Source organism: Scyliorhinus torazame, chromosome 12 (genome assembly GCF_047496885.1).
Source record: "Scyliorhinus torazame isolate Kashiwa2021f chromosome 12, sScyTor2.1, whole genome shotgun sequence".
Lineage (NCBI taxonomy): Eukaryota > Metazoa > Chordata > Chondrichthyes > Carcharhiniformes > Scyliorhinidae > Scyliorhinus > Scyliorhinus torazame.
Genome location: NC_092718.1, coordinates 150764291 through 150782426, shown reverse-complemented (window position 1 = coordinate 150782426; position 18136 = coordinate 150764291). Strand labels below are relative to the sequence as shown.

At 47.2% G+C, this 18136-nt stretch overlaps 1 protein-coding gene across 1 annotated transcript in view; it reads left to right on the top strand.

The window, feature by feature from the left end:
• The window catches only part of rfc2 (replication factor C (activator 1) 2), a 77712-nt gene extending 60185 nt beyond the window's left edge, over nucleotides 1-17527 (top strand). The window contains exons 9-11 of the mRNA XM_072469186.1: nucleotides 13526-13606; nucleotides 14492-14605; nucleotides 17183-17527. Of these exons, the coding sequence (XP_072325287.1) occupies nucleotides 13526-13606; nucleotides 14492-14605; nucleotides 17183-17293 (306 nt within the window). The 3' untranslated portion in view covers nucleotides 17294-17527. The remainder of the gene's footprint in view (nucleotides 1-13525; nucleotides 13607-14491; nucleotides 14606-17182) is intronic.
• Nucleotides 17528-18136: the final 609 nt, after the last annotated feature.

Genomic DNA, 18136 nt, shown 5'->3' with positions numbered 1-18136 from the left:
CTCCATTCACTCTCTCCGCTCCCCGCTCCATCTCTCCTTCCTCATCCCTCACTCCCCCTATTTCCCTCGCTGCTCCCCTTTTCCTCAATTGGTGTGCCAGCAACCTGCTCGCCTTCTCCCCATATTCGTACTGTACACCCTGTGCCTTCCTCCATTGTGCCTCTGCAGTGCCTGTAGTCAGCAAGTCAAATTCTACATGTAGCCTTTGCCTTTCCCTGTACAGTCCCTCCTCCGGTGCTTCCGCATATTGTCTGTCCACCCTCAAAAGTTCTTGCAGCAACCGCTCCCGTTCCTTACTCTCCTGCTTCCCTTTATGTGCCCTTATTGATATCAGCTCCCCTCTAACCACCGCCTTCAACGCCTCCCAGACCACTCCCACCTGGACCTCCCCATTATCATTGAGTTCCAAGTACTTTTCAATGCACCCCCTCACCCTTAGACACACCCCCTCATCTGCCATTAGTCCCATGTCCATTCTCCAGGGTGGGCGCCCTCCTGTTTCCTCCCCTATCTCCAAGTCCACCCAGTGTGGAGCGTGATCCGAAATGGCTATAACTGTATACTCCGTTCCCCTCACCTTCGGGATCAATGCCCTACCCAGCACAAAAAAGTCTATTCGCGAGTAGACTTTATGGACATAGGAGAAAAACGAGAACTCCTTACTCCTAGGTCTGCTAAATCTCCACGGGTCTACACCTCCCATCTGCTCCATAAAATCTTTAAGCACCTTGGCTGCTGCCGGCCTCCTTCCAGTCCTGGACTTCGACCTATCCAGCCCTGGTTCCAACACCGTATTAAAATCTCCCCCCATTATCAGCTTTCCCATCTCTAGGTCCGGAATGCGTCCTAGCATCCGCCTCATAAAATTGGCATCATCCCAGTTCGGGGCATATACGTTTACCAAAACCACCGTCTCCCCCTGTAGTTTGCCACTCACCATCACGTATCTGCCCTCGTTATCCGCCACTATAGTCTTTGCCTCGAACATTACCCGCTTCCCCACTAATATAGCCACCCCCCTGTTTTTCGCATCTAGCCCCGAATGGAACACCTGCCCCACCCATCCTTTGCGTAGCCTAACCTGGTCTATCAGTTTCAGGTGCGTTTCCTGTAACATAACCACATCTGCCTTAAGTTTCTTAAGGTGTGCGAGTACCCGTGCCCTCTTTATCGGCCCGTTCAGCCCTCTCACGTTCCACGTGATCAGCCGAGTTGGGGGGCTTCCTACCCCCCCCCCTTGTCGATTAGCCATCACCTTTTTCCAGCTCCTCACCCAGTTCCCACGCAGCTGTATCTCCCCCAGGCGGTGCCCCCCCGCCCATCCTCTCCCATACCAGCTCCCCCCTCTCCCCAGCAGCAGCAACCCAGTAATTCCCCCCTCCCACCCCCCCGCTAGATCCCCCGCTAGCGTAATTACTCCCCCCATGTTGCTCCCAGAAGTCAGCAAACTCTGGCTGACCTCGGCTTCCCCCCGTGACCTCGGCTCGCACCGTGCGACGCCCCCTCCTTCCTGCTTCTCTATTCCCGCCATGATTATCATAGCGCGGGAACCAAGCCCGCGCTTCTCCCTTGGCCCCGCCCCCAATGGCCAACGCCCCATCTCCTCCACCTCCCCTCCTCCCCCCATCACCACCTGTGGGAGAGAGAAAAGTTACCACATCGCAGGATTAGTACATAAAACCCCTCTTTGCCCCCCACATTCGCCCCACCACTTTGTTCGAACGTTCTTTTTAATAACCCGCTCATTCCAGTTTTTCTTCCACAATAAAAGTCCACGCTTCATCCGCCGTCTCAAAGTAGTGGTGCCTCCCTCGATATGTGACCCACAGTCTTGCCGGTTGCAGCATTCCAAATTTTATCTTTTTATGAAGCACCGCCTTGGCCCGATTAAAGCTCGCCCTCCTTCTCGCCACCTCCGCACTCCAGTCTTGATAAACGCGGATCACCGCGTTCTCCCATTTACTGCTCCGAGTTTTCTTCGCCCATCTAAGGACCATTTCTCTATCCTTAAAACGGAGGAATCTCACCACTATGGCTCTGGGAATTTCTCCTGCTCTCGGTCCTCGCGCCATCACTCGGTATGCTCCCTCCACCTCCAACGGACCCGCCGGGGCCTCCGCTCCCATTAACGAGTGCAGCATCGTGCTCACATATGCCCCGACGTCCGCTCCCTCCACACCTTCAGGAAGACCAAGAATCCTCAGGTTGTTCTTCCTTGCGTTGTTTTCCAGTGCCTCCAACCTTTCCACACATCGTTTCTGATGTGCCTCCTGCGTCTCCGTCTTCACCACCAGGCCCTGTATATCGTCCTCATTCTCGGCTGCCTTTGCCTTCACGACCCGAAGCTCCCGCTCCTGGGTCTTTTGTTCCTCCTTTAGCCCTTCGATCGCCTGTAGTATCGGGGCCAACAGCTCTTTCTTCATTTCCTTTTTTATCTCTTCCACACAGCATTTCAAGAACTCTTGTTGTTCAGGGCCCCATGTTAAACTGCCACCTTCCGACGCCATCTTGGTTTTTGCTTGCCTTCCTTGCCGCTGTTCTAAAGGATCCACTGCAATCTGGCCACTCTCTCCTCCTTTTTCCATCCGTATCCAGGGGGGATTCCCTTCTGGTTTACCGCACAGTGTTTTTAGCCGTCAAAATTGCCGTTGGGGCTCCTATCAAGAGCCCAAAAGTCCGTTTCACAGGGAGCTGCCGAAACGTGCGACTCAGCTGGTCATCGCCGCACCCGGAAGTCCGATTTTTCCCCTTTCTACCGTCTTTCTTTTTTGTCGGTATGAACCTTTTCTGAACACTGTGAAAGATCGCTCGGAAGGTTCTCCACTGTTCCTCAACTGCTTCACCATGAAGTCTTTGCTCCCAGTCTACCTTAGCTAGTTCTTCTCTCATCCCATTGTAATCGCCTTTGTATAAGCTCAAAACACTAGTGTTTGATTTTACCTTGTCATCCTCCAACTGTATTTTAAATTCCACCATATTGTGGTCGCTCCTTCCAAGAGGATCCCGAACTATGAGATCATTAATCAATCCTGCCTCATCACACAGGACCAGATCTAGGACCGCTTGTTCCCTTGTAGGTTCCATTACATACTGTTCCAGGAAATTATCCCGGGCACATTCTATAAACTCCTCCTCAAGGCTGCCTTTACCAACCTGGTTAAACCAATCGATATGCAGATTAAAATCTCCCATGATAACCGCTGTACCGTTTCTACATGCATCCGTTATTTCTTTGCTTATTGCCTGCCCTACCATCCTGTTACTATTTGGTGGCCTATAGACTACTATCAGTGACCTTTTCGCCTTATTATTCCTGATTTCCACCCAAATTGATTCAACCTTGTCCTCCATAGCACCAGTATCATCCCTTACTATTGCCCGGATGCCATCCTTAAACAACAAAGCTACACCACTGCCCTTACCGTCCATTCTTTTTAAAAAAATATATTTTATTCAGGTTTTTTGGCCAAACATAACAATATGTAGTGTTTCTTTTACACAACAATAAAGCAATATAAATAACCGTGGCCAGTTTTAAACAAATAAATAAGTAATATATAAACAACAAAAAAAAACTAAATGGCAACTGCCTTGTCCAAAATAAATACTCTCCAAAAATACAATCCAACAATCCAATATACAATTACATATACCAAATACCTATACATATACAATAACATCCCTGAGAGTCCGTCCGATTCCTCTCCCCAACCCTCCCCCCTGGGTTGCTGCTGTTATCTACTTCTTTTCCATTCCCTCTATCTTTCTGTGAGGTAGTCGACGAACGGTTGCCACCGCCTGGTGAACCCCTGAGCCGAACCCCTTAACACAAACTTAATCCGTTCTAACTTTATGAACCCTGCCATATCGTTTATCCAGGTCTCCACCCCCGGGGGTTTGGCTTCCTTCCACATTAACAATATCCTGCGCCGGGCTACAAGGGACGCAAAGGTCAACACGTCAGCCTCTCTCGCCTCCTGCACTCCCGGCTCTTCTGCAACCCCAAATATAGCCAACCCCCAGCTTGGTTCGACCCGGACCCCCACCACCTTCGAAAGCACCTTTGCAACCCCCACTCAGAACCCCTGTAGTGCCGGGCATGACCAGAACATGTGGGTGTGATTCGTTGGGCCTCTCGAGCATCTCGCACACCTATCCTCTACCCAAAAAAATTTACTAAGCCATGCTCCAGTCATATGCGCCCTGTGTAGCACCTTAAATTGTATCAGGCTTAGCCTGGCACACGAGGACGATGAGTTTACCCTACGTAGGGCATCAGCCCACAGCCCCTCCTCAATCTCCTCCCCCAGTTCTTCTTCCCATTTCCCTTTCAGCTCATCTACCATGATCTCCCCCTCGTCCCTCATCTCCCTGTATATGTCCGCCACCTTACCGTCCCCCACCCATGTCTCTGAGATCACTCTATCCTGCACTTCCTGCGTCGGGAGCTGCGGGAATTCCCTCACCTGTTGCCTCGCAAAAGCCCTCAATTGCATATACCGAAATGCATTCCCTTGGGGCAACCCATATTTCTCCGTCAGCGCTCCCAGACTCGCAAACGTCCCATCTACAAATAGATCTCTTAATTGTACTACCCCAGCTATTTGCCATGTTCCAAATCCCCCATCCATTCTCCCCGGAACAAACTTATGATTGTTTCTTATCGGGGACCGCACCGAAGCTCCCATCCCTCCCCTATGCCGTCTCCACTGCCCCCAAATTTTCAATGTAGCCACCACCACCGGGCTTGTGGTGTATTTCTTTGGTGAGAACGGCAACGGCGCCGTCACCATTGCTTGCAGGCTAGTCCCCCTGCAGGACGCCCTCTCCAATCTCTTCCACGCCGCTCCCTCCCCTTCTCCCATCCACTTACACACCATTGAAACATTGGCGGCCCAGTAGTACTCACTTAAGCTCGGTAGTGCCGCCCCCCCCCCCTGTCCCTACTATGCTGCAAGAATCCCCGCCTCACTCTCGGGGTCTTCCCAGCCCACACAAAACTCATAATGCTCTTCTCAATTCTTTTGAAAAAAGCCTTCGTGATCACCACCGGGAGGCACTGGAACACAAAAAGGAATCTCGGGAGGACCACCATTTTAACCGCCTGCACCCTACCTGCCAATGACAGGGACACCATGTCCCATCTCTTGAAATCCTCCTCCATCTGTTCCACCAACCGTGTTAAATTAAGCCTATGTAATGTACCCCAATTCTTGGCTATCTGGATCCCCAGGTACCGGAAGTCCCTTGTTACCTTCCTCAACGTTAAATCCTCTATCTCTCTGCTCTGCTCCCCCGGATGCACCACAAAGAACAAATAGCTCACTTTTCCCCATGTTCAGTTTATACCCTGAAAAATCCCCAAACTCCCCAAGTATCCGCATTATCTCTGGCATCCCCTCCGCCGGGTCCGCCACATATAGCAACAAATCATCCGCATACAGAGATACCCGGTGTTCTTCTCCCCCCCCCCCCCCCCCCCCCCCCCCCCCCCCCCCCCTAAGTACTCCCCTCCACTTCCTGGAACCCCTCAGTGCCATGGCCAGGGGTTCAATCGCCAGTGCAAACAATAACGGGGACAGAGGACATCCCTGCCTCATCCCTCTATGGAGCCGAAAATAGTCAGACCCCCGTCCATTCGTGACCACGCTCGCCATCGGGGCCCTATACAGCAACTGTACCCACCTGATATACCCGTCCCCAAAGCCAAATCTCCTCAACACCTCCCACAAATAATCCCACTCCACTCTATCAAATGCTTTCTCGGCATCCATCGCCACCACTATCTCTGCTTCCCCCTCTGGTGGGGGCATCATCATTACCCCTAGCAGCCTCCATATATTTGTATTTAGTTGTCTCCCCTTCACAAACCCAGTTTGGTCCTCATGGACCACCCCCGGGACACAATCCTCTATCCTCATTACCATTACCTTGGCCAGAATCTTAGCATCCACATTCAGGAGGGAAATGGGCCTGTGTGACCCGCATTGCAGCGGGTCTTTTTCCTTCTTTAGGAGGAGCGATATCGTTGCCTCTGACATAGTCGGGGGCAGCTGCCCCCTTTCCCTCGCCTCATTAAAGGTTCTCATCAGTAGCGGGGCCAGCAAGTCCAAATATTTCTTATAGAATTCAACTGGGAATCCGTCTGGTCCCGGGGCCTTTCCCGCCTGCATGCTTCCAATCCCTTTCACTACTTCCTCCGTCTCAATCTGTGCTCCCAGCCCCACTCTCTCCTGTTCCTCCACCTTAGGAAATTCCAGCTGATCCAGAAAGCACATCATTCTCTCCTTCCCGTCTGGGGGCTGCGCTTCATATAATCTTTCATAAAATGCCTTGAACACTCCATTCACTCTCTCCGCTCCCCTCTCCATCTCACCCTCCTCATCTCTCACCCCCCCCATCTCCCTCGCTGCTCCCCTTTTCCTCAGTTGGTGGGCCAACAACCTACTTGCCTTCTCCCCATATTCGTACTGTACACCCTGTGCCTTCCTCCATTGTGCCTCTGCCTTACCCGTAGTCAACAAGTCAAATTCTATATGTAGCCTTTGCCTTTCCCTGTATAGTCCCTCCTCCGGTGCCTCCGCGTATTGTCTGTCCATCCTCAGCAGTTCATAGAATCATAGAAGTTTACAGCATGGAAACAGGCCCTTCGGCCCAACCAGTCCATGCCGCCCAGTTTTTACCATTAAGCTAGTCCCAGTTGCCCGCACTTGGCCCATAACCCTCTATACCCATCTTACCCATGTAACTATCTAAATGCTTTTTGAAAGACACAATTGTACCCGCCTCTACTACTACCTCTGGCAGCCCATTCCAGACACTCACCACCCTCTGAGTGAAGAAATTGCCCCTCTGGGCCCTTCTGAATCTCTCCCCTCTCACCTTAAACCTATGCCCTCTAGTTTTAGACTCCCCTACCTTTGGGAAAAGATGTTGACTATCTACCTTATCTATGCCCCTCATTATTTTATAGACCTCTATGAGATCACCCCTAAGCCTCCTACGCTCCAGGGAAAAAAGTCCCAGTCTATCCAGCCTCTCCTTATAACTCAAACCATCAAGTCCCGGCAACATCCTAGTAAATCTTTTCTGCACTCTTTCTAGTTTAATAATATCCTTTCTATAATAGGGTGACCAGAACTGCACACAGTATTCCAAGTGTGGCCGTACCAATGTCTTGTACAACTTCAACAAGACGCCCCAACTCCTGTATTCAATGTTCTGACCAATGAAACCAAGCATGCCGAATGCCTTCTTCACCACCCTGTCCACCTGCGACTCCACCTTCAAGGAGCTATGAACCTGTACTCCTAGATCTCTTTGTTCTATAACTCTCCCCAACGCCATACCATTAACTGAGTAGGTCCTGGCCTGATTCGATCTGCCAAAATGCATCACCTCACATTTATCTAAATTAAACTCCATCTGCCATTCGTCGGCCCACTGGCCTAATTGATCAAGATCCCGTTGCAATCCTAGATAACCTTCTTCACTATCCACTGTGCCACCAATCTTGGTGTCATCTGCAAACTTACTAACCATGCCTCCTAAATTCTCATCCAAATCATTCATATAAATCACAAATAACAGTGGACCCAGCACCGATCCCTGAGGCACACCACTGGTCACAGGCCTCCAGTTTGAAAAACAACCCTCTACAACCACCCTCTGCCTTCTGTCGTCCAGCCAATTTTGAATCCAATTGGCAACCTCACCCTGGATCCCGTGAGCTTTAACCTTCTGCAACAACCTACCATGCGGTACCTTGTCAAAGGCTTTGCTAAAGTCCATGTAGACAACGTCTACTGCACTACCCTCATCTACCTTCTTGGTCACTCCCTCAAAAAACTCAATCAAATCCTCAAAAAACTCAATCAAATCCTCAAAAAACTCAATCAAAGTTCTTTCAACAACCGCTCCCTTTCCCTACCCTCCTGCTTTCCTTTATGTGCCCTAATAGATATCAGCTCCCCTCTAACCACTGCCTTCAGTGCCTCCCAGACCACACCCACCTGTACCTCCCCATTATCATTAATTTCCAAGTACCTTTCAATACACCCCCTCACCCTTAAACACACCCCCTCATCTGCCAATAATCCCATGTCCATTCTCCAGGGTGGAAGCTGTTGTTTTTCTTCCCCTATCTCCAGGTCCACCCAGTGTGGAGCATGATCCAAGATGGCTATAGCCGTGTACTCCGTCCCCGTCACCTTTGGGATCAGTGCCCTTCCCAAAACAAAAAAATCTATTCGTGAAAATACTTTATGTACATAGGAGAAAAACGAAAACTCCTTACTCCTAGGTCTACTAAATCTCCAGGGATCTACTCCTCCCATCTGCACCATAAAATCCTTAAGCACCCTAGCTGCAGACGGCCTCCTTCCGGTCCTGGACCTCGATCTGTCCAGCCCTGGGTCCAGCACCGTATTAAAGTCACCACCCATTACCAACTTCCCCACTTCTAGGTCCGGGATTCGTCCTAACATACGCCTCATAAAATTGGCATCATCCCAGTTCGGGGCATACACGTTCACTAATACCACCGCCTCCCCTTGCAGTTTGCCACTCACCATCACGTATCTGCCCCCACTATCCGCCACTATAGTCTTTGCCTCAAACATTACCCGCTTCCCCACTCGTATGGCCACCCCCCTGTTTTTTGCATCTAGCCCCGAATGAAACACCTGCCCCACCCATCCTTTGCGAAGTCTAACCTGGTCTGTCAGCTTCAGATGCGTCTCCTGAAGCATAACCACATCTGCCTTAAGTTTCTTTAGGTGTGCGAGTACCCGTGCCCTCTTAATCGGCCCGTTCAGCCCTCTCACATTCCACGTGATCCACCGGGTTGGGTGGCTCTTTACCCCCCCCCCCCCCCCCCCCCCCTTGACGACTAGCCATTTCCTTTTTCAATCCAGCTCCTCACCCGGTTCCCACAAAGCTGTATCCCCCCCAGGCGGCGCCCCCCCGCCCCGACCCCCCCCTCCCATACCAGCTCCCCCTTCTCCCCAGCAGCAGCAACCCAGTTAACCCCCCCCCCGCTAGATCCCAAGCTAGCGTAATTGCACCCCCCATGTTGCTCCCAGAAGTCAGCAAACTCTGGCCGACCTCGGCTTCCCCCCCGTGACCTCGGCTCACACTGTGCCTGGCCCCCTCCTTCCTGCTTCCCTGTTCCCGCCATGATTACCATAGCGCGGGAACAAAGCCCGCGCTTCCCCTTTTGGCCCCGCCCCCAATGGCCGGCACCCACAGCTCCTCATCCTCCCTCACCCCCTCCCCCACGACATGGGGAAGAGAGAGAAGTTACAGGGTCGCAGGTTTAACAATCTGGGAAGTCTTCTCTTTCCCCCTTTTCCCCCCTTCATCCCACAAATTCACCCCCCCACATTTGTCCCAAACGTTCTTTTTCTGGCCCGCTCACTCCAGCTTCTCCTCGACAATAAATGTCCACGCCTCGTCTGCCGTTTCGAAATAGTGGTGTTTCCTTAGATGTGTGACCCACAGTCTTGCCGGTTGCAACATTCCGAATTTGACATTCCTTTTATGCAACACGGCCTTGGCCCGATTAAAGCTTGCCCTCCTTCTCGCCACCTCCGCACTCCAATCTTGATACACGCGATCACCGCATTCTCCCACCTACTGTTCCGAGTTTTCTTGGCCCATCTGAGGACCATCTCTCTGTCCTTGTATCGGAGAAATCTCACAACTATTGCTCGAGGAATTTCTTCAGCCCTCGGTCTTCGCGCCATAACTCGATAGGCTCCCTCCACCTCCAGCGGACCCGTCGGGGCCTCCGATCCCATTAACGAATGCAGCATCGTGCTCACATATGCCCCGACGTCCGCCCCTTCTGCACCTTCGGGAAGACCAAGAATCCTTAAGTTCTTCCTCCTCGCATTGTTCTCCAGCACCTCCAGCCTTTCCACACATCTTTTGTTTTGTGCCTCGTGGATCTCCGTTTTCACCACCAGGCCCTGTATGTCGTCCTCATTCTCAGCAGCCTTTGCCTTCACCATAAGACCATAAGACATAGGAGCGGAAGTAAGGCCATTCGGCCCATCAAGTCCACTCCACCATTCAATCATGGCTGATTTCAACTCCATTTACCCCCTCTCTCTCCATAGCCCTTAATTCCTCGAGAAATCAAGAATTTATCAACTTCTGTCTTAAAGACACTCAACGTCCCGGCCTCCACCGCCCTCTGTGGCAATGAATTCCACAGACCCACCACTCTCTGGCTGAAGAAATTTCTCCTCAACTTTGTTCTAAAGTGACTCCCTTTTATTCTAAGGCTGTGCCCCCAGGTCCTAGTCTCCCCTGCTAATGGAAACAACTTCCCTACATCCACCCTATCTAAGCCATTCATTATCTTGTAAGTTTCTATTAGATCTCCCCATAACCTCCTAAACTCCAATGAATATAATCCCAGGATCCTCAGACGTTCATCGTATGTTAGGCCTACCATTCCTGGGATCATCCGTGTGAATCTCCGCTAGACCCGCTCCAGTGACCCGAAGCTCCTGTTCCTGGGTCTTTTGCTCCTCCTTTAGCCCCTCAATCGCTTGTAATATCGGGGCCAACAGCTCCTTCTTCATCTCCTTTTTGAGTTCATCTACGCAAAGCCGCAGGAACTCTTGTTGGTCAGGGCCCCATATTAAACTGCCTCCTTCCGACGCCATCTTGCTTTGTGCCTGCCTTCCTGGCCGCTGCTCTTGAGGATCCACCGCAATCCGGCTACTTTCCTCTCTTTTTTCCATCCGTGTCCAGGGGGGATTCCCTTCTGGATTACCGCACTGTGTTATTTGCCGTTAAAATTGCCGATGGGGCTCCTATTAAGAGCCCAAAAGTCCGTTCCACAGGGAGCTGCCGAAACGTGCGACTTAGCTGGTCATCGCCGCACCCGGAAGTCATTACCGTCCATTCTATCCTTTCGTATAGTTTGATAGTTTACGATTCTTGTAGATAGATAGAATGGATAGAGCAGCTTTTCCCAGGACACTTCACAGCTAAATCATTATTTGAAGATTATGCCAGGTTAACCTGTTCTTAGTGGTGTTTTTTTAAGGGAAGAATATTGACTGGGGCACAATAATTTGCAGCTCCTTATCAATTGGTGCTTTTGAGATTTTTAAAGTCACCTGAATGGGCGGATGAGATCCTGGTTTAACGTCTCTACTGAATGGCAATGACTCCGACAATGTAACATTCCCTCAGTATTCCACTGAAGTATCAGTCAGTCTTGCACTCCTTTAGCTACAAAATGTTGCTGTTACTTTGCACCATAATTCTATTTCTCTAAATTTGTTTGCTGTTCAGAGATTTTTGTTCTGTGTGGCCTGGTAATGCTAAGAAACTTTGTTTCTTTTTACCAATAGAATGGATATTCCTCTAAGAGCACAATCTCCCCCACACAGTATTTTTGTGGTTTTTTTTTAAAACCAATAAATTGTTCCCTCAATGGGCAAAAGCTCATTTTTGTTCCCATCATTCCAGCACATACCTGGATCCTGTTTTCTAAGTGCTTTATTATGACCACAATAGTTTTGACCGTGATGCACACCATTGTCGTTCTAGGTAATAGTGCCATCGGTTTAATTAAGTGTTTAGTTATTGAACAGTATTTTTCCTCCCGTATTTTGGACAAAAAATTCACAGATTATTCTGACTACTGTTTTGATTGATGGTGCATGCCAGTTCTATGTCCTGAGCACAGAGCGTGGATCAGCTGTTTCTTTGACCTATAGCTAGGTCCTCACTGGGAGCGGGGAATTTGTGAACTCAGAAGCCAAGAAGGGAATTTCGATATCGATTTCTCTTGGATGGTTCCATGACCTCTGAATCATACTTGTGGTTTAAAGCTCTACTGTGGATTTAAATGCACAATCCAGGTTGGCACTACAGTGCTGGGCTAAGAAAGTGCTGCATTGCTAGAGTTGTCATTTTTCCTTTAATCAGTTAACCTGAGGTTCTGCCTGACAGTTCAGGTAGATGTAAATTTCATGGCACCATTCAAAGAAAACCAAGAAGCTCCCCCAGGGTGTTAACTGACCACAATCATCAAATAAAACAGATTATCTGGAAGCTTCCCAGGATGGAAGAATTAATTACATGAGGACATAGGTTTTAAGATGTGAGGGGCAAAGTTTAGAGGAGATGTGCGAGGGAAGTTTTTTTACACAGACGGCAGTGGGTGCCTGGTACTTGCTGCCGGAGGAGGTGGTGGAAGCAGGTACAATAGTGATGTTTAAGGGGCGTCTTGACAAATACAGGAATAGGATGGGAATAGAGGGATACGGATCCCAGAAAGTTTAAGGTTAGATGGACAGCATGGTGGCACAGACTTGGAGGGCCAAAGGGCCTGTTCCTGTGCTGTACTGTTCTTTGTTCCAACTCCATTTCTGTTTGCAACCAGCTTAAAGTGGCTGCTGTGTCTCCCAATGTAACAAGGCTACAGAGTGATATCTAGCTGTACTTTAAAACAACTTGAGGACATACAAAAGCTCTATATAAATGGATGTTTCTCACAAACTAAAGAGCTGGTCATTGACTTCAGGAATCAAAGTATTGTACACAGCCCTGTCTACATCAACGGGGCCGAGGTGGAGATGGTTGAGAGCTTCAAATTCCTAGGTGTGCACATCACCAACAATCTGTCCTGGTCCATCCACGTTGACGATACGACCAAGAAGGCACAACAGCGCCTATACTTCCTCAGGAAACTAAGGAAATTCGGCATGTCCACATTCACTCTTACCAACTTTTGCAGATGCACCATAGCAAGCATCCTATCTGGCTGCATCCTGGTATGGCAACTGCTCCCCCAAGACCGTAAGAAAATGCAGAGAGTCGTGAACTCCGCCCAGTCCATCACTCAAACCCGTCTCCCATTCATTGGATTCTGTCTACACTTCCCGCTGCCTTGGAAAAGCGGGCAGCATAATCAAAGACCCCTCCAACCCGGCTTATTCACTCTTCCAACTTCTTCCATTGGGCAGGAGATACAAAAGTCTGAGAACACGCACTAACAGATTCAAAAACAGCTTCTGCCCCGCTGTCACCAGACTCCGACATAACCCTCTCATGCACTGATCTGATCTCTTCACACATCTTCTCTACTGAGTAGTACTACTCTCCTGTGTGCTTCACCCGATGCCTGTGTATGTATTTACATTGTGTATTTTATGTTTGCCCTCTTACGTATTTTATTTTCGTATACGGAATGATCTGTCTGAACTGTACGCAAACCAATACTTTTCACTGTATCTCGGTACACGTGACAATAAATAAATCCAAAGATTCAGTCAACTGTCAGCTACAGTTCGGCATGTAGAAGTCTTAATTATTGGCATGAATTACAAATTGTTGTTGCTCATGAGATTCTAGTTGGGTTTATGCAGAGAGTGTCAAGTTGAATTAACACAATGGCCTTCAGAGTTCTGGCAGAGTGTAGATGCAGGCAAAAACTGATGAAACTGTAATGATTCAGAACGTGTAGTTCTATCCTGACTAAATGTCCCGTTTCCAATAGGTCTGTGATGAACCTCATCCACTTCTGGTAAAAGAAATGATTCAACATTGTGTTAATGCAAACATCGATGAGGCATATAAGGTAGGTTTTGCATGATGATGCTATCATTTGTGCATGTTTCTAGTTAACCCTCCAATACAAATCTATCAATGCCGTCTCATCAAGCTTTTATTTTTCAGCAAAAAAATGGAGAATGCTGGAAATACACAGCAAATGTGTAAATGAACCACATAACTAACGTTTCAAGTGCAGATATTTCATTAGAACAGTTCTACCACCCCTCTCCATTCTCAAATTCTGCTCAACACCACGATTATGCTGCAGAGTCAAGATATTCATAACATGCTCCTCAACAATAAACCGCTGCCTCCAACTCCTTTCCATTGCCAATCTTGAGAAACTCAGAGACTTTTTTGACTGAAAGGTTGTGACAATCTGTTCAACTACCTTATCCATTGTTGATTTGTGTTCCATTTTATTCCTTCCACTCTGCATTGTGGCCTCATCTTCATTTTCTCCTTCATCCTTCAAAACTGCTGACAGGACACCCTCAAAATCCTTGTGAGCACTGTTCCCTCTAATTTTTCTTTGCTGTTTGTGGCTGTTGGTTGCTCTGCCCAGTCCCTTTTATGATTGCCATGCTTGCATACATCTGAAAGGGAATATTGCCTCTGCGCAGCCAGTTTGCTCTTTGCGCGTAACATTCCAGATTGATGTACAGCCATACACCGGGCCAGATTAGAGGGGACTTTGCATGTGAAGCCTTTGTGGTGCCCCCACTCTTGCATGCATGATTTCATTGCCCGCCTCTCCCTCCACTTCCCCGTTGAGACACCATCTTAATTGTACTTCAATTGTTTTCAGCTGGTAGCTATTGATTTACATTTTTCCTCCCTTGGTCTGATTATTTGACACGTATGTTTCATTGGCTATGGTGTTTATTCATTATCTATATTCCATTTTCAGGTTGTTGCTCACCTCTGGAAGCTGGGTTACTCGCCGGAAGACATCATTGGCAACATCTTCCGGGTCTGTAAAACTTTCCAAATGCAGGAGTACTTGAAGCTGGAGTTCATCAAGGTGAGAAGGGTTGGAGCACTAGAGCTTAGATTTCCCTGTCAGCGCTTCTGTTTGACTTGATCAGCTTGGTTGTGTCTTTGCTTCTGGGCCAGATGTTGAGCGTTTCTGTTTTGCACCAGAACTTGGGCACATCGTCACAGTGACGTTCTGCTGTAGCACGGAAAGAATTCAGCATTGTCAGAGGCACACCCTGCAAAGAATGGTGTAGCTTGTGTAGATGTCAAAGATTGCCCAACACTTAACCTGTATGAGGTATTCTGGTGCTCTTCAGGGTAACTAATTTTGGAGGAAGTATTTTGCGACATTTGACACCACACAATTATAAATGGTTCCTGCAGAGGAAGATGTAAGAAGGAAACAAATTTACCTTCGCTTGGACAGGAATCAAATAGTATGCAATACTGATAATGTGTTGTAACCAAGGATTACCGGTGGTGTATTCCAGCTTACTCTTCCAAACCTCTTGTCAATCTCCTTACTGTGATTCACAAACTATACTCCAGCAGGAACTTTAGTCCCCATTAAACTTGTCATGCTTTTAAATTTCATCACTTCCACTGGTGATTTATTCAATAATTCTACCCTTTACAAAAATCAAATTGACTAAATATATTTTGTTTTCATGCCTTTTGATTTTGAGAAGTAAAAGTTTGGCCCACCGTGTTTGTTATGATGCCAACCCTGTAAGCAGTGTTAACTACTCTAATTCAACTTCCCAAAACTATTTATACTGTTGCTTTATAAACGTCTTATCCAATTTTATTTTAAATTGTTATACTCCTTGCTTCAATAACTGCATGTGATTTGGGGTGGCACGGTGGCACACTGCTGCCTCACGGCGCCAAGGACCCGGGACGGATTCCGGCCCCAGGTTACTGTCCGTGTGGAGTTTGCACATTCTCTGTGCCTGAGTGGGTCTCACCCCCACAACCCAAACATGTGCAGGGTAGGTGGATTGGCCATGCTAAATTGCCCCTTAATTGGAAAAAACATAATTGGGTACTTTAAATTTATGCAAAAAACACTACAAGTGATTTTAAAACATTCCATTTGCTAATTGCTCACTTTAAGGAACATTTCTAATCTCTTTTATTCTTCTACTGATTACCCTTATTGCCAATTGGAAATTCTCTTTTTCCCACCATATGGCACCTTTTTAAAGTTTTGTTTCATTCTAACCTCGTTTAAAGAAATCCTAGTTGTACCATGATATTTGTAACCCAAATTTTATTCACCACTGACTTCAGTATCTTTTGCATCTAGTTTGAATTGTCTTATTAATCTGGGTGAAAGTCCCTTTGAGTTCACTAAAATTGGCTACGGAATGTGCATTTTAGTAACACATCTGAAAATGGGTTTATCAGAGAAAATAAGTATTTTAAATCATGTTGAGTCTACATTTAATACATGTCTATAATTCTACGTATAACATGATTTTAAGTCTCTGAAAATGACTTCTTAAAAATAAATTTAGAGTACCCAATTCTTTTTTCCCCCCCAGTTATGGGGCAATTTAGCGAGGTCAATCCACCTACCTTGCACTTTTTGGTGGTGGGGTGAGACCCACGCAGACACGGAGAATGTGCAAACTCCACATGAACAGTGACCTTGGTGCCCTGAGGCAGCAGTGCTAACCACTGTGCCGTCCCCGGAAATGACTTTAAACAAACTACTTACCCGAGCTATTGACTGGTGTCATTCATGTACATATTAGATTCTCAGTACATTAAATATTCTTGGGGTTTTATAAGCCTTTGAAGTGTGCCTTTGTGACAAAAAGAAACCAACTTAATTCAAGAACCTCGTTTTGAATGGACTCGATTGATGGAAACACGTGTGCTTCTTTTTTTGATCTGGATATGGGGACCAGCTTGCAGCACAATGTTTTTGAAACCAGTGTTAAATATTGCGGAAACTAGATTTATGCTAGATCCAATCTGTGCACCATTTTTCTTTAATGCTTAATTTCAGGCAATTTGTCATGGGAAAACCAGCTGCTTTTAATGGCTGCATAGTGGTTTCATATTCTCAGTTCCTAGTGAGTCAATGTATTGGGATCATTAGAAGTAAGTTGTCAAGTTGAGGTTGGGCTTTTTTACCCGAATGGTTGCACACCGATATTGACGAGAAGAATGGAACAGAAAACATCGAATTGGTGTTAAAGGAATGGCCCTTGGGAAAATGAAAAGAAAATGAGAGGATGGAGGAAAGATTGAGTGAATGTTATTCCAACATGGTCCTGCATTGCAGAAACCCATGTGTCAACCCATCCTGGAATAATGAGTGTTTCCTCCTTTGCTCTGGTTCACTCCACAAGAGTGGTGAATATAGAACTTCTAATAATTCTAATTCTTATTACAAATCTCACTATGGCAAGATTGTAGGGCAGAATTACAGTGATAGGTTGCACCTAGTTTGTTAGTATAAATAAATAATGGCACACGGTTTGAGAAATGGCTAGGAAACCAGACAAATTAAGATTGGTCTTTTAAAGACAAAAGATAACTTGTAAACTTTGAGCTGATAGTTTGTCAGTGATTTTAAAAGTAAATTTGCCTTCCTTCTGGATCCCTGCAGGAGATTGGATACACACACATGCGAATTGCAGAAGGGGTGAATTCCTTATTGCAAATGGCTGGACTGCTCGCTCGACTTTGTCAAAAGACCATGGCTCCACCAGCAAGTTGATACATGTGCCCTAATCTCCAGGGTGCTTTTGTTTTCAAAAGCTATATTTAAGTTTGTAACAGACTTGTATGTTAAGTATCTATATAGACTGCCTTTGGATATCTCCTGACAGACACACATCCTGTATATATGGGATTCTCTGAATTTGTAACTATCTCTCAGCTTTTATCATTTTCTGGAGCTTGAGAAAAGTTCACATAATAAATGCAGAAGTTTAATTGTGCACCAAATCAATACGGCATACATGTATGTGACCATTTTTATCAATGTGACAATATGCATCTGCACTGAGTGCCTGCTTGGCTTAGTAAGAGTGCTTTTGGAGTTGGGTGAACGCGGAGTTCAAGTGGTGAGTTGTAAGAGGGCAAGTAATAATTAAACTTATTTTCAGGTTGAATTGAAAGCTAAATTAGTTCTTTAATCGGGTAATTAAAAGTTGCTCTATTAGTTGCATTCCTGAAACAGGAGTCGGCTAAGTCACACTCAACTGTCGCTGTAGCTCCTTCATTGTACAACTGGTTTAATTCCGTTTCCAGAGTGTTGTGATTTGAGGCCTATATAAGGAGGCGCTAATCAGTGCCTGTTTGTCTGCACGGAGTGCCTGCTTGGCTGAGTGAGAGTGTTTTTGGAGTTGGGTGAACACAGGAATCAGGTGAAACTGGCCGAAGGTAAAACTGAAAAGACTGAGTTCGGTCCGGGCAGGAGTGGAGCACAGCCGAGTTTCATAAACACCAAGGTTGGATTCCTGTCCTCATTGACTTCGCAATCAGCATCACAGTGAAACAGTCGTGAGTATAAAAACTGTTTTCTTTTTTTTTTATTTGGAGGAGAGGAATAACTGAG